General features: G+C 38.2%; 1 protein-coding gene and 1 long non-coding RNA gene across 7 annotated transcripts in view; both read right to left on the bottom strand.

Annotated features, from left to right (window-relative positions):
• The window catches only part of oxr1a (oxidation resistance 1a), a 389,372-nt gene that overhangs the window by 55,647 nt on the left and 319,607 nt on the right, over nt 1-14,118 (bottom strand). For all 6 annotated transcript variants that reach the window (XM_007242109.4, XM_022668689.2, XM_022668688.2 and 3 more), the window contains one exon: nt 13,477-13,590. In XM_007242109.4, coding sequence (XP_007242171.3) covers nt 13,477-13,590 — 114 coding nt within the window. The remainder of the gene's footprint in view (nt 1-13,476; nt 13,591-14,118) is intronic.
• Nucleotides 6,713-8,964, bottom strand: LOC125783377 (uncharacterized). Its single transcript, XR_007426104.1, has 3 exons — nt 7,869-8,964; nt 7,654-7,725; nt 6,713-7,581 (listed from the first exon to the last, which is right to left on the bottom strand). It is a non-coding gene; the product is annotated as an uncharacterized LOC125783377 (long non-coding RNA).

Raw genomic sequence — 14,118 nt, forward strand, 5'->3', positions numbered from 1 at the left:
TGATCAACAGCTATAAGTTATAGTTTTACTTGGTGTTAGCTAGAGCAGGGTCACAATACAGCAGTTACACTACATATATTGCGATAAATCATATGTATAAAATCTGAGTATGAGAAAAACGGAACAGAAAAACAAAACAAAAAGTCTTTATAGGCAAGCCAGTTCACTCTGTGGCCATCTAAACATCAGCCTCACCCATCTGTTGGGGAGAGATCGAAATACTGGAAACCAAAAGTTGGACTACCAAAATCACTGACAGTTTATAGTGTTTAACTCAATAATGCATGAAAAACTAGATTTTTCTGCTTGTTATGGCTACTGAGTCTGCGCATATCTCCAGTGGAAGCCTCTAGTAACACATGTAGCACGTACACAAAAACAGTTACGCTCACAGTGCAGACAATCCATATAAACTCATGGCCAAACAGCAAGTAATTCTCTAGCCTAAGAAAAATAAACAACCAAAATTCCCCCTATACTGGGGGTCAATACTAAACCAGTCAATACAGACTCCAACCAATCAATGGCAGTAATTGACAAAAGTATGAAGACAGAGTGATTTGGACAGTTTAATACACAGCGAGGGTTTTTTTTTATCACAGTAATAAGGCAGTGTTGAAGCTGCACAGCTCCTGTGGTGTGGCTGTTCTCAGCACCGTTACATGAGCAGCCGGTCGATACCGTGTCCGGCACTGAACTGCACTGCCGAGCGAGACACATCAAAGAGAGAGAGAGAGAGAGAGAAACCAGCAGCATAACTAAGGTACCATAACCGAGTGTGAGATTAAAGTGCCCTGCAGAGCTGGTGTGGAGGACGAGGAGGACATATCGGACACTGAGGAGTGTGTGTGTGAGTGTGTGTGTGTCCTCCAGGCCATCTGCAGCTTTACCTACGCTAGACTGGCTTCACGAGGCCCGGAGATTAGACCCAGCCTGGGGGGTTGCAGGGACCAGGGGCTGGATTTAAAACTTAAGCCCCGTGGCGAGCCACTGACTCAGGGTGTGGGGCTCAGGGAGACTGGGCAAGTGTTAGAAGCAAACACTCACTAGCCATGGCCAGAAAAATAAACCACCAGCAAAAGAAACTGCTGAGAAATTATCTGTTCTGTACAGTATATAGCATTTAATGGGAAAAAACACAAGCAGATTTTAGGCTTTAACATTGCTAATAGTTTTTAGCCACCTTTTTAAAATCTTTTTTTTTATGCTAACTGATCATTTGTCAGCATTTGTCAGTGTGGCTCAGGGTTATGTGTGTTCATCCATTTTTACAGATGACAGCATAACATACAGCATTAGAAACCACATAAGATAATCTAAAAACAACACAGTTTGAGGCAAGTAATTATTTAATATAAGGATTTAAGCACGGCCCTTTTTCATGCTAATTGATAATTCCCATGACCACCAAAGACCAGTTTAGACCATCTAAAACCAGTTAACAGTACTGGATTAAAAAAACTGTTTTTTAGCATGGTCTTAACAGTGTGCTACAGATGCCACAACACCACAAGGATTAAGACTAGCACATGCCTCCTCCAATACATGTAAAATCAGCCATCACCTTTTTTTGAACTGCTGCTGATGCAGCATTACCGAGTAGCATCACAGGTCACTCCGAGGAAAGCGCAGCGACCCGGTTCTGATACATCAGCTCACAGACGCCCTGTGATAAGCGACATCACCCTTTGGAGTGATGAGGGGAGAAAGAGCGCCATCTACCCACCCACCTGACTCCGGTAGGTGATGGCAAGCTACATGAACAGGATTCGAACCGGTGATCTCCTGATCATAGGGGCAGTGCCTTAGTCCGCTTAGACCACTTGGAGCCTGGCAAGAAATGATTTAATATGAGGATTTAAACACACTCTTTTTCATGCTAATTGATCATTTGTTAGAATCCAGTGCTTGTAAGCTTCAGTAGCTTTAAAGCACCATAGTAAAACTAGCTAAGTGGGGCTCTGGGAAACCAGAAAAAGGAACGGGAGTTCCTGTAATGCTCGACATGGCATTTGTTTACCAATAAGTCCCACCCTTCACCAGAAAGACTGACCAGCATAAACATGACCAAGCATATATATCCAAAATCAAATGCAACTTTCACTATGCTGGTTGCTAATGTTGTTTTTAGCCATGCTACTGTGTCTGTTTGTCCATTTTTACAAACGATACCTTGAAATACTGCATAAGAAACCACATAAGCCAGTCTCTTCCAGATTATTTAAAGCTTTAAAGCCCTTTAGGGATGTTTAAGAGATTTAGGGCCCTCTCTGGTGAGAATGGGTAATTGCACAAAGCATGTGGACGAATAATTTTAAACTGGGCGGGTGTGGTGCAGTCTCCTTTCAGAGCGAATGAATCTGAGAGTGCGCTCAGTCAGAAGCTTCACTCCTTCGTTTCTTTGTTTTTACTATGAGTGAATGAGCTACTGATCTCTGAGTTTCCTCTTCTGAAGTCTCCGTTGCTCCACCAGCCGCTCACGTACAGTAAAACTGACCTGGATCCTCTTTTAGAGGCTGTACGTGTGACGTAAGTGCGTAAAGACGTGTGACGTGACCAGAAGAACTACCACTAAAAGCGACCAGATTAGCAGGGATGGTGGTTCCAGCACACTGGTACCATTAAACACAATATTTTATCCTTTATCCACTCAGAAATGCTTCTGCTTTCAGTTTAGAAACAAAATAATACAGACCGGCACTTTAACAGCTCTGCATTTCTCATAACAATGTTTAGTTTCCATGCTCTATAAAGTACTGTAGTATGCACTACTAATGTGATGTTGCTTTAAACATATGGGCATCAACCTGCAGCTCCACCTGGTGGAGATACGTGGATTCTGCAAGGACAGACACTGATCAGAAGCTGATTTCAGAGCTAAACACTAATGATTTCTGGTTTATGGAGCAGACATGGCCTGTTTAACTTCGGGTGAATTCGGGTTGTCCTTGACAGGTGAATGAGAGAGTCCAGCCCAGTGAAGGAGACTGTGAGGGCCTGGGCAGTGCGCCAACTGGGCAATGCAGCATCGGAGTGACCTAGCCTAGTGTCAGCCAACACCAGGCACACATGGGTAATTAACACTGGCCCTGCTGTGCTCTCCCTCTCTCGCTCTCTCACTATAACACACACTCGCACGTTTTAATATGCAGTCTTATGAAGATTACTTGGGTTTTTGATTCTCTAAATAGAAATATCTGCATTATTCTATTCTATAGAGACACATATTCTGCATATTCTACATCAAAATTGCTCTTTATTGGCTAAATTTAACATATATTTAAATATGTTTTATTTACAAACCTATCATATCCCAACAGTCAGCAGCCATGATCTTCTCTAAGCGGCTACCTAGCACTGTTAAACTATGGTACATTAGTTAATGTAATTATTAACTAATTATTAATTGACACTAGTAAGGACATTATTAAATTTTAAACTAATATCTAATTTCATATAATAATTAATATCATGTCATAACTTGTCATGCTAAAAACAAATTGTGGATGATATACTGTCCTGAAAATTATAGCAATAAACATTATATTATTATGATAACAAATTCTTCTGCATATTCTACATAAAATTGCTAAATTTAACAACTTAAAATAAGTAAAAGTATAAAAAGTAATGGCATAATAAATATGTTTTATTTACAAACCTATCAAATCCCAAGTTAGCAGCAATGATCTTCTCTAAGCAGCTGCCTAGCACTGTTAAAATTAAAATAATTGGTAACACATTTTGGTACATTATTTTACTAATTATTAATTGACACTAGTTAGGAAATTATTCAATTTTAATCTATTATCTCATTTCATTTTTAACAGTATGCCTGTCATGATCAAAATGTTGATGATATATTGTCCTTAAATGCCATTGACACTGTCATTTAGAGCATTTATTTGCAGAAAATGAGAAATGGCTGAAATAAAAAAAGATGCAGAGCTTTTAGACCTCAAATAATGCAAAGAAAACAAGTTCATATTCATAAAGTTTTAGGAGTTCAGAAATCAGTATTTGGTGGAATAACCCTGGTTTTTAATCACAGTTTTCATGCATCTTGGCATGTTCTCCTCCACCAGTCTTACACACTGCTTTTGGATAACTTTATTTCACTCCTGGTGCAAAAATTCAAGCAGTTCAGTTTGGTTTGATGGCTTGTGATCATCCATCTTCATCTTGATTATATTCCAGAGGTTTTCAATTGGTTAATTCAAACAAGTGGTCTCTTATTTTTTCCAGAGCTGTATACATGTTAACAAACAGGCCTTATTAACAGTATTTACAATATTCTGAAGCATACATTTGTAATGTTTAGTAATGCCTTGATTACTACTTAGATGGGGCTTAATGATACATAACCATTTAACAATGTTTAGTACTGTTATAAATTAATTGATGTACCTTGTACATGTACCTTGTACATTGTAAAGTGTCCCCAAATATGTGATGCCCACAGAGCATGAGAACACTAGTAGATAACAGCAAAGCCTTTTCCTCAGTTCATGAAGCAGTTAAGAAACAGTTACACTAAGCAGAACAGTTAAAGTCAAGCTGAGGTCTCTGATTGCAAAAACAGCAAACCACAAACCACATTTAACTGCAAAAAGACCTTCAGGAAGATTTATCAGACTCTGATACTGATAAACTTTATATAAGAGTCATCAGCAGAAATCACATTCACCACAAAATTCAACTTATATAGCACAATACTACAAGAGCTGTGTTACAAGGTCCTGACTATGCAGGGTACCCAAACTTTTGCATGTCACTCTATATAATTTATGTATCTTATTAAATTTATCCATGTTCAGTGCAGGAGAGCCCACACATATCCCACAGGTCTGTGAAGCACTTTTTAGATTCCATAAGACACGGCAAAAGCCATGGGACATGGGGACACCATACTAGTCCAATGATTATACTGTATCTATTCAGCGCATTATCTGCACTTTTTCTATAGTTTTATTAGAAGTCATTTATTCTCCCTGCTTTTCCTTCTACCTCTCTTTCTTTCTTTCTTTCTTTCTTTCTTTCTTTCTTTCTTTCTTTCTTTCTTTCTTTCTTTCTTTCTCTCTCTCTCTCTCACTCTTTATCTCTCTCTTTCTCACTCACACCCTCCCTCTGTTGTTCTCCTGTGTACCGGAAGGCTAAATTTAGCCTGAGGCAGGAAGTGTGGGGTAATAGCACAGGAAGAGATCACGTTGATTTGTAAAGCGTAGAAAGAAGATTCTGAAAGAAAATTGCTCCAAATAAAATGAAGAAACTGAGAACTCACACTGAGAAAATATGATTGTATTTCTATAAAATATAATTCAACTGATTTAATTCATGTCAACACAATGCTTCTATTTAATTATGATTCTTTAGAACATGATTCAACTGATTTAATGTATGCCAGCTCAAAATGATTCAATTTCATTATGATTCTTTAGAACTAAATTAAATTGATTTGATGTATCAATTTACAATGATTTAATTTAATCATGATTCTTCAGAACACTAACCGATTTATGTATCAATTCAGAAAGATTTAATTATGATTCCTTAAAACATAATTAAACTGATATGATGTATCATTTCACAAGGATTCAATTTAATTTTTTTTTTTATTTAATTACATGATTCAACTGATTTGATGTATCTTTTCAAAATAATTAGATTAATTATGATTCTTTAGAACAGGATTCGGCTGATTTGATGTTTAGAACAGGATTCAACTGATTTGATGTACCAATTCACAAAGATTCAATTTTATTATGATTCTTTAGGATACGATTTATCTGATTTGATGTTTGCCAGCTCACAACAATTCAGTTTCATTATGCTAATTTACAACATGAAGTGTCCAATTTTATTCATTTTTTTTTATTCATGTTTTATTGTTATTGTATGATTTCATGACATTTAAATGGTTAGATTAATTATGTATGCTCAGTATTGGAATACAGACAATACAATAAATATATTCAATGTTATTTTTATATTTGTGATTATTGTGAGATATTTATTTTGACTAAAAAGCAATGCCTGCATTGTCTTATATTAAGAGAGTTAATCACAACTGATTCAAGTACCTTAAACCCTAAACCTTAAAAGTTTATTTTAGCGCATTCAGACACATCAGTGCAAGTTCACAACCCTAGTTTTAGGACCCCAGACATCTACCATCTACTCCACGCAAACCTTCACGTGTTACAGCAATTAAAGAACTTTATTCAGATGCTGTATTTGAGAAAAGTGCTATAATCCAGTGACTCCATAAAAAGACCAAGGCCGGCCTTTGCTTGTCTAAGATTACTGATTAATTACAACGAAAGATACCTTTGGGAGCCACCGTCAACAAATGTGTGCAGGAAGGACACACTACGCTAGCATGCAAATCTCTATTTGCCTCTTGGCATGCAAAGCAGCCGACCTGGCAGCTCTCGCCCTCTGCCATTTGCTACACCACCAGTCAAAAGAGTGAAAACGCTCTTTTCACAACCTCAAAGACATTTCAATCTGCAGGCTTACGCTTTATAGGCTTGAAATATGTTTCTACAGCAAATATAAATAGTGAAGTTTAAGCCTATGCATGAATTTATTTCCAAAACAAATCACTTTTGAAACGGCCTCCTGTATAGAAAAGTACTTTCAGCAGGTTCCAGCAGATGATGCCAAAGCTGCTTTAAAAGATGGGAAAAGTAATAGGTTCAACTGCACATACACACACACACACACACACACACACACACACACAGACTCATAGAAAAGCCTAAGGTCATCAGGCCCAATGCCAGGTGTGAGCTAGAGGGGTATAAAGCCCCTCAGTGTTGAGTTGCGGAGCAGTGGAACTGTGTTCTCTGAAATGATGGAGCTCCATCCAATGCCAGAACTAATCAATTAACTTCAGTACCAGAACTTATTGATGCTCCAATAGCTGAACGCAATCAAATTCTCATACAGGGTTCTTGCACCATTTTAAAAGTCAAATTTAATGTTTTTTAAGACCTTTTTAAAAACCTCGATAAATATAATAAAAGACAGCAGAATGTAGTCATTAATTTCTTTGGGAGAAAATAATTTATTGTACTGGAAATCAAAACGTAATGTTTCCCATTTGTTATCATTTTTGTTTTCATATAAATCTTGTTTCATTGTGATGCAGAACAGAGCCAACATAACATATGTTAGTTGTATGAGCTCTTTCGTAGATTCCTGCACATATGGAAAAAAGGAGGCCCCAATGGTATTTAGCATGCACAAACGGGGTCTCCAACTGAAACGTTTGAGAACCACAGTTGTAAAATGCAACCTAAAATTAATTTATTATAGGCTTAGTCAAGACTTATTTAGACCTTCCAGTTAGCTTGCTCACCACTAAAGTTAGCAAGCTCTCCCCTAACCTTTAGCTCGCCACTAAAGTTAGTTTGTTAGCTAGCTCTCTGCTAAACTTAGTTCTCTCCCCGATAGCATTAGCTAGCTCGCCACTAAAGTTAGTTTGTTAGCTAGCTCTCCCCCAACCTTAGTTCTCTCCCCGATAGCATTAGCTAGCTCGCCCGCTAAAGTTAGTGTGTTAGCTAGCTCTCCCTCAACCTTAGTTCTCTCCCCGGTAGCATTAGCTAGCTCACCCGCTAAAGTTAGTGTGTTAGCTAGCTCTCCCCCAACCTTAGTTCTCTCCCCGATAGCATTAGCTAGCTCGCCCGCTAAAGTTAGTGTGTTAGCTAGCTCTCCCCCAACCTTAGTTCTCTCCCTGATAGCATTAGCTAGCTCGCCCACTAAAGTTAGTGTGTTAGCTAGCTTTCCCCCAACCTTAGTTCTTTCCCCGATAGCATTAGCTAACTCGCTGCTAAAGTTAGTTTGTTAGCTAGCTCTCCCCCAACCTTAGTTCTCTCCCCGATAGCATTAGCTAGCTCGCCTGCTAAAGTTAGTGTGTTAGCTAACTGGCTGCTAAAGTTAATATGTCAGTAACGCAGCTAGCTCGATGCTAACATTAGATGCTAATGTTAGTTAGCTCTCCGCTAATGTTATTAGATGTTCATGGTGGGCCACTGTTTTTTTCCACCAGCATTAAAAGCTGTGGAATAGAAGAACTGTGTTATTTTCTGTGATGATGGAATTCCTTTCAGTATCAGAAATTAAAAATTATCTTTCAACATTGGTACCTGATGCTCTAATGGCTGAACACAATCAAATCCTCAGAGCAATGTTCCTAGTGTTACCTCAAAGAACGGTTTAAAACTGGCCACAACTGTATACATTGTGAGGTGGTATCTTGTGAGCAAGGTTAAACACACAGTTCCTGCAGGTCAGAGCAGCATTTTTAGCATCCATGGCTAGAAAGTCAAGGGTCACAATGCTAGCTCCTTTTGGCATCTCAGTCCACTGTTGCAAGTTAAAGAATGTTTTTCTTACATTTCTTTATTATATAGAGCCATTTTTGCTTGGTGTATATGCTGTATACATACTGAATCTTTCAGGGGATACGTGCCTACACTCTTACACACCAAGCCCTGTGGTAACCAATCACTGCAGAGCTTGATTACATATAAGCATGCTGGTTCCATCTCTTCAATAATAAATAAGCACCCAGTCCGCCGGTTCACAATAACAGCTTTTTAATTAAAAGACTGTTAAGAGAAAAGAGGCTGCACACTGTTTCTACTGCTCTTCCTCGCTCAGGCTAATCAGGCACATGGGTGCTGCTGTCTGATGGTTTGGGCTGAGAGTAACTGCTCTCTGTATGATTTTTTTTTTGCCTTTTTTGCTTTTTTCTATCTGCTTTGTATAAAACAGAACATCTCCTTTAACCTTTTAAAGCTGATTCAAACTGTGTCTTTTCCCATTTTGTTTAATATGTTGTTTTTACATGTATTTGAAGTGCTTCAGACTGCACTCTGAGTTAGATTACACTAGATCACACTATAACAGGGGTCACCAACATGGTGCCCGCGGGCACCAGGTAGCCCGCAAGGACCTTATGAGTAGCCCGCAGGCCTGGTCTAAAAATAGCATTTTTGTTGCTATTCTTTTTTTTTTTAAATCACAGTTGCATTGATGTAATTTTAGATTATATTACATTAATATTAGCTTAGAGATAGCCTATAGTTTATATATTATTATACAATATAATGTAATATAATATGTAATATTATATTAAAATATAATATAAAATGTAAACACTTGCAGAGATTTATAATAATAGTGTTGCCTATTGATATCTGTGTCTTCACATAGATGAATGTCATTAATTATTAATAATAACATATAATTAAAGGTAAATTGAGAAAATTTGTAATTTCACGAGTGTGTATCAAACTGGTAGCCCTTCGCATTAATTGGTACCCAAGAAGTAGCTCTCAGGTTCAAAAAGGTTGGTGACCCCTGCACTATAAGGTGCACTTAAAATACTTTAATCTATCCAAAATTTGACGTTGCATCTTATAATCCGGTGCGCCTTATGTATGAATTTTACCAGTCAGGTTGTAAGGAGCAGTAAAGCCACTCCACTGAACCACAGCAATATACAGGAGTATCAGTTTAGCTCTCCAGCAGTATTAACATTAGCTAGAGACTATTATCGGCCAGTGCCACTTAGCACTACTGGAGCATCATTAGCATTAGACACGAACAGTTCCAAGCGCTAGCTCTTTTGCTGTACAGAGGTAACTATTATTGGCCTGTAGCCTGCTGTTAGCCCTGGCTAGCACTGCTGGAGCAGTATTAGCATAAGCATCCAACCACACTAAGCGCTAACTCTTTCCCCTTTCAGAGGTGAGTATACTGTACTGTAGTATATATATAATATATTTATAACAGCACTAAAATCATTAACATCACTACATATGTATCCCTGATGAGAGAATTACATACAATGTGGTCCACACTGATTTATGAAGAAAATAAAATTAAAGCTAATTAGGTGTGACAAGCTAATAAACCAATCAACAAAACTGACTCGCACTTGATTTATTTTTTATTTTAATTTGTAGTGTTGTCGATTGATTAAAACATCTTATTCTGGGATTAATCGTGATTAACTGTGATGAATCACGATTAATCTTACTTGTTCTTCTTCTATGAATTAGAAGAATTAGATGTGCTGAGTAAAAGTTTAACAGATGGGCTGTGAAAACTCACTAACATGATTAATCTGAACTAAAAGTGAACAGAATAATTGTGTGCAATAATGCATTCCTTTTTGACAGCCTTATTCTTCTACCTGAAGGTACTGAGTGTATAAACAGTGCTATTTCTTCACTTTTAAAGTTTCCAGTGCCTCGTTTTTAAATGTCAAAACCATAATATTTTACCAATTAAATATAGAACTAGTTTGAGATTGTTAATGGTGTAAAAATAGTGATTTCTTTGCATGGGCAACAGTATGCCCCTATCTCTAGCACTGTAAAACTATTGGAAGCTTTGGCAAAAAGAACTTCTTTTGGAATGCTGGAGGTGGAGGCTATTCGACAAAGTTTGTACTCGTTATCATGTTTCACTACAACCCAAATCCATTTCACACTGGATTTCTCCTATAATATTAAGAATTATAATGAAAGAATAAAAATTAGACCCCTGGCAGGACCACCCCGTGGACCAACCCACACTAAGCATTTAATAGACTGCAATATTTCACTACTATTAATAATATGAATATTCATATGAAGCAGTGATTCATCAAAACTAACTACAGCCTTTAAAATTTGTTTTACTGCCAGTCAGCCTTAACTTATATATACACAACTAGCTCACAGGCACAGGCCTGGCTGATCACATGAAGAGCCAGGGAACAAATCCAAGTGTTCCAAACCCTCTTTTCACCCAGCAGTCAGTAAACTGCCCCAGCCTGCCTCCCTGCCTGCCTCCACTGATCTGTCCTATAACGTCAGCACACCTGTAAATAATGAGGCATGCTGGTGTTCAGTATGTTCCACCTATGCTACACTTAGGAAAGTGAACTGTAGTATATAATTTATTATGATAATATGAATACATATCTATACGTAGCTCACTCTTAACCCAGTGCCGGGTGCACAGGCAGTGCATGTAGCTGTAGGGAGGTCGAGACTGAGCAGCGTATCTGAAAGGTATTGTGCATGCGTGGCATTCTGCAGCCCCAGATCAGCTGAGAGGAAACAAAGCACAATGCCAGCTCGTCACATCGCAGCGGAATGCGAGCGCTTCACTCTGTCTCTTCATGTTTTCCTGAGGCCTGGGTCTGCAGTGCAACTGAATTAAGCATTAATGTGGAGCTGAAATGCAGAAGCTCAGAGTCAGTGGAAAAACACGGTCCGAGTGAAGGAATCACATGCATGTATGAATGGGTCCTGCACTCATTGTCACTCAAGTTATAAATATATATGTATATGTATCATCACTGTCACGCAAAAATGTTGTCGTTTTGAACTATTTTTTTGACATAAAGCAATTCTACCAGATGTGTTTTTACATTAAAGGGGACATGAAACACTTCAAGTATTTGGTTTAATTCACAAGATGTATTTTCACTCTAACAAATCTGATAAGTTTAACAGTTGTCAGTGAAGCGGAATTAAAATAATGAACAATCTAAATGTCATTTTTTAAGTAAGGGCAGCGCCATCTTGTCCCAGCGCTGAAAGTGACGTCACTAGGTTGGTTCTCGAACGCCTCACTACTATAATCTATGAGTCTACCGTAAATTAGTTCCTCAATAAATAATAAAATTCAAACCAAAACTCAATGCAGAGCGGGGGGGGGGGGGGATGGGGGGGGGGGGGGGTACTTTTGTATTGCCCCTGTGTGTAGTAATACTGGGAGTAGTGAAATTTAATAGGGTGAGGAATGAGAAATATTTACTTTCACTTTCATACCTCGCCTCGGACAGCTGTTCTTCAGCGGGGGCTCGCTGGACTTTACATGCTAAATAGCTAAATGTATATAAACTAGCTAGTTAACTGGATGGCAGTAGGTTAGCTGCTGTGGACGCGCTGCTGTGGACGCGCTGCAGGGTTTCTGCACGGCTTCACGTAGAGAGAGAATAAACACTCCCAAAACGTCTCTCTCTCAGAAAAGCATTTAAAATGTTCTGCTCAGGTTTATAGAGGAAAGATCTCTGAGCAAATGCTCCATGTAAGCCTAGTAGCTTCGTCTTCATCCATAATCTCCACAAACAATAAGCTCTTTTCCTCTAGCTATATGCCTGGGATCTTAAACCAACCAACCTCGTAACGTCACCAGTGCTGCACGGGCAACATGGCGGCGCCCTAGCTCAAACGTAACTAAAATAAATATATTATAATTTAGTGTGTAAACATTTTATATAAAAAATTCCCCCCCAAATAAATTCCATTATATTTAATCCCTTAGAAAACTTGTACAAACTGAAATGTTTCATGTCCCCTTTAAGTTAAATTCATGATAAATCGATCCATTAGAAATGTTCAACAATGACTTGTTATAAGTTATTTTGTTTTACATTGACTTCCACTGAACGTTTAGAGGGGTTTCCATCTTATGTAAAGTTGCTCTTTTAGAAAAAAAAATGGAATGTTTTTCCAACAGTCCAACAGTCAGAAATCTGGGCATTTAAGTCAAAGGTTAAGGTTTAAATGCTTGATATCTGATTTTCTTATAAGAAATCTAAATGGTCTGATTTTATCTGATTACTCATGCTAAAGTGTTATACATACAAAAAAATAATTAATTTCAAGATTTCAACTGAATATTATGCACATGTGTATACTCTATAAAAAATGTCAATTTCAAAAGTGATTTATGTTTTGTTTTTGCTGTTATTCCTATTAACTATGTCTTTAGTATTACAAATGTATTTACTCTTTATAATTTTACATTCTGTATATATAGTGTATTACCTTGCTTGTGAAATGCTATGAATAATGCAAAAATCAGTAGTGGCAACATTCACAAATGACAAAAAGTGTTACTGCATTTCCCGCTTGACATCACATTAAATATGACATTGCACTTTTAATTAATCTGGCCCAAAATAGTTGATCATAATTGATAAGCTGATACTCAGGATTGATATCAGGATTGGTATCAGAAAAGAAATAATGTCATTTTGCTGTTCCTAGTTCCAGAATTAATTAAAAAAAAAGGTAATTTAGGTGTCAATTAAATTGACATTGACAACCAAACAAGTTTGTGTACCTAAGCAGACTCTGTGATATTATTCCACACTTTGTGGCCCCTGACATTTATTCATATTTCTGAAAACAAACATGGGACAGAAACATATGAGGACACACAGTGTCACTGATGTGAAGCACTAAAAGCTATTCAACCATTATACTGTATTTTTATAGGCACCTAAATATGGTCTGGAGTTCTTACAGTATGTGATTAGGAGTCTGAAACCTCTGCACAGTTCTGCATATGCAGGTTCTTTACTGTGTTGTATGTGAGTGTGTATAGGGTGTACTGTGTTTGTCTGAAGCAGCAGAGGGTTTAGCTGTGTTCTGATGGGGGTCCGAGCGAAGCTTCACGTACCGTCACCTTCTCTAGGTCAGCCTCTGAGGAGGTGGGGGACAGGGGGCTGATGGGGCTGAGGGAGGGGGAGCTGCCCACACTGGACACATACTCGGGGTCAGGAACATACAGAACCTGCAAACACAGCACAGCTTTATACCCACTGCAGGGCCAACACGCGCACACACTCACACACACACACTCTCATACACACTCTCATACACACAGAAATACACACACACACACACACACTCTCATACACACACAAGCATTCAATCTCTCTCTCACACACACACACACACACAACTTACGGTAATGTGACCAAAGGCCATCAGTTAATCAGTGTTTTAATGTGGAAGTGATGAACATAGAATAGAAGGGCAGAGAGCTGCTACATGCGATACTACTGTATATGATGTTAGAAACTGAGAGAAGGAGAGAAGAGGAAAGGAGAGGAAAAGAAAGGATAAGAGAGGATGGGAGAAGAGAGGAGAGGAGCAGAGAAATGGAAGAGGACAAGAGATAGAGAGAGAAGAAGAGGAGATGTGAGTAGAATAGGATAAAAGGTGAGAGAAAAGAGGAAGGAAGAAGAAAGTAAAAAGTATGGGAGAGAGGATGAGTACAGAGGAGTAGAGGAGAAAAGAAATAAAAGACAAGAGGGGA

This window comes from Astyanax mexicanus, chromosome 1 (genome assembly GCF_023375975.1).
Source record: "Astyanax mexicanus isolate ESR-SI-001 chromosome 1, AstMex3_surface, whole genome shotgun sequence".
Taxonomy (NCBI): Eukaryota; Metazoa; Chordata; class Actinopteri; order Characiformes; family Acestrorhamphidae; genus Astyanax; species Astyanax mexicanus.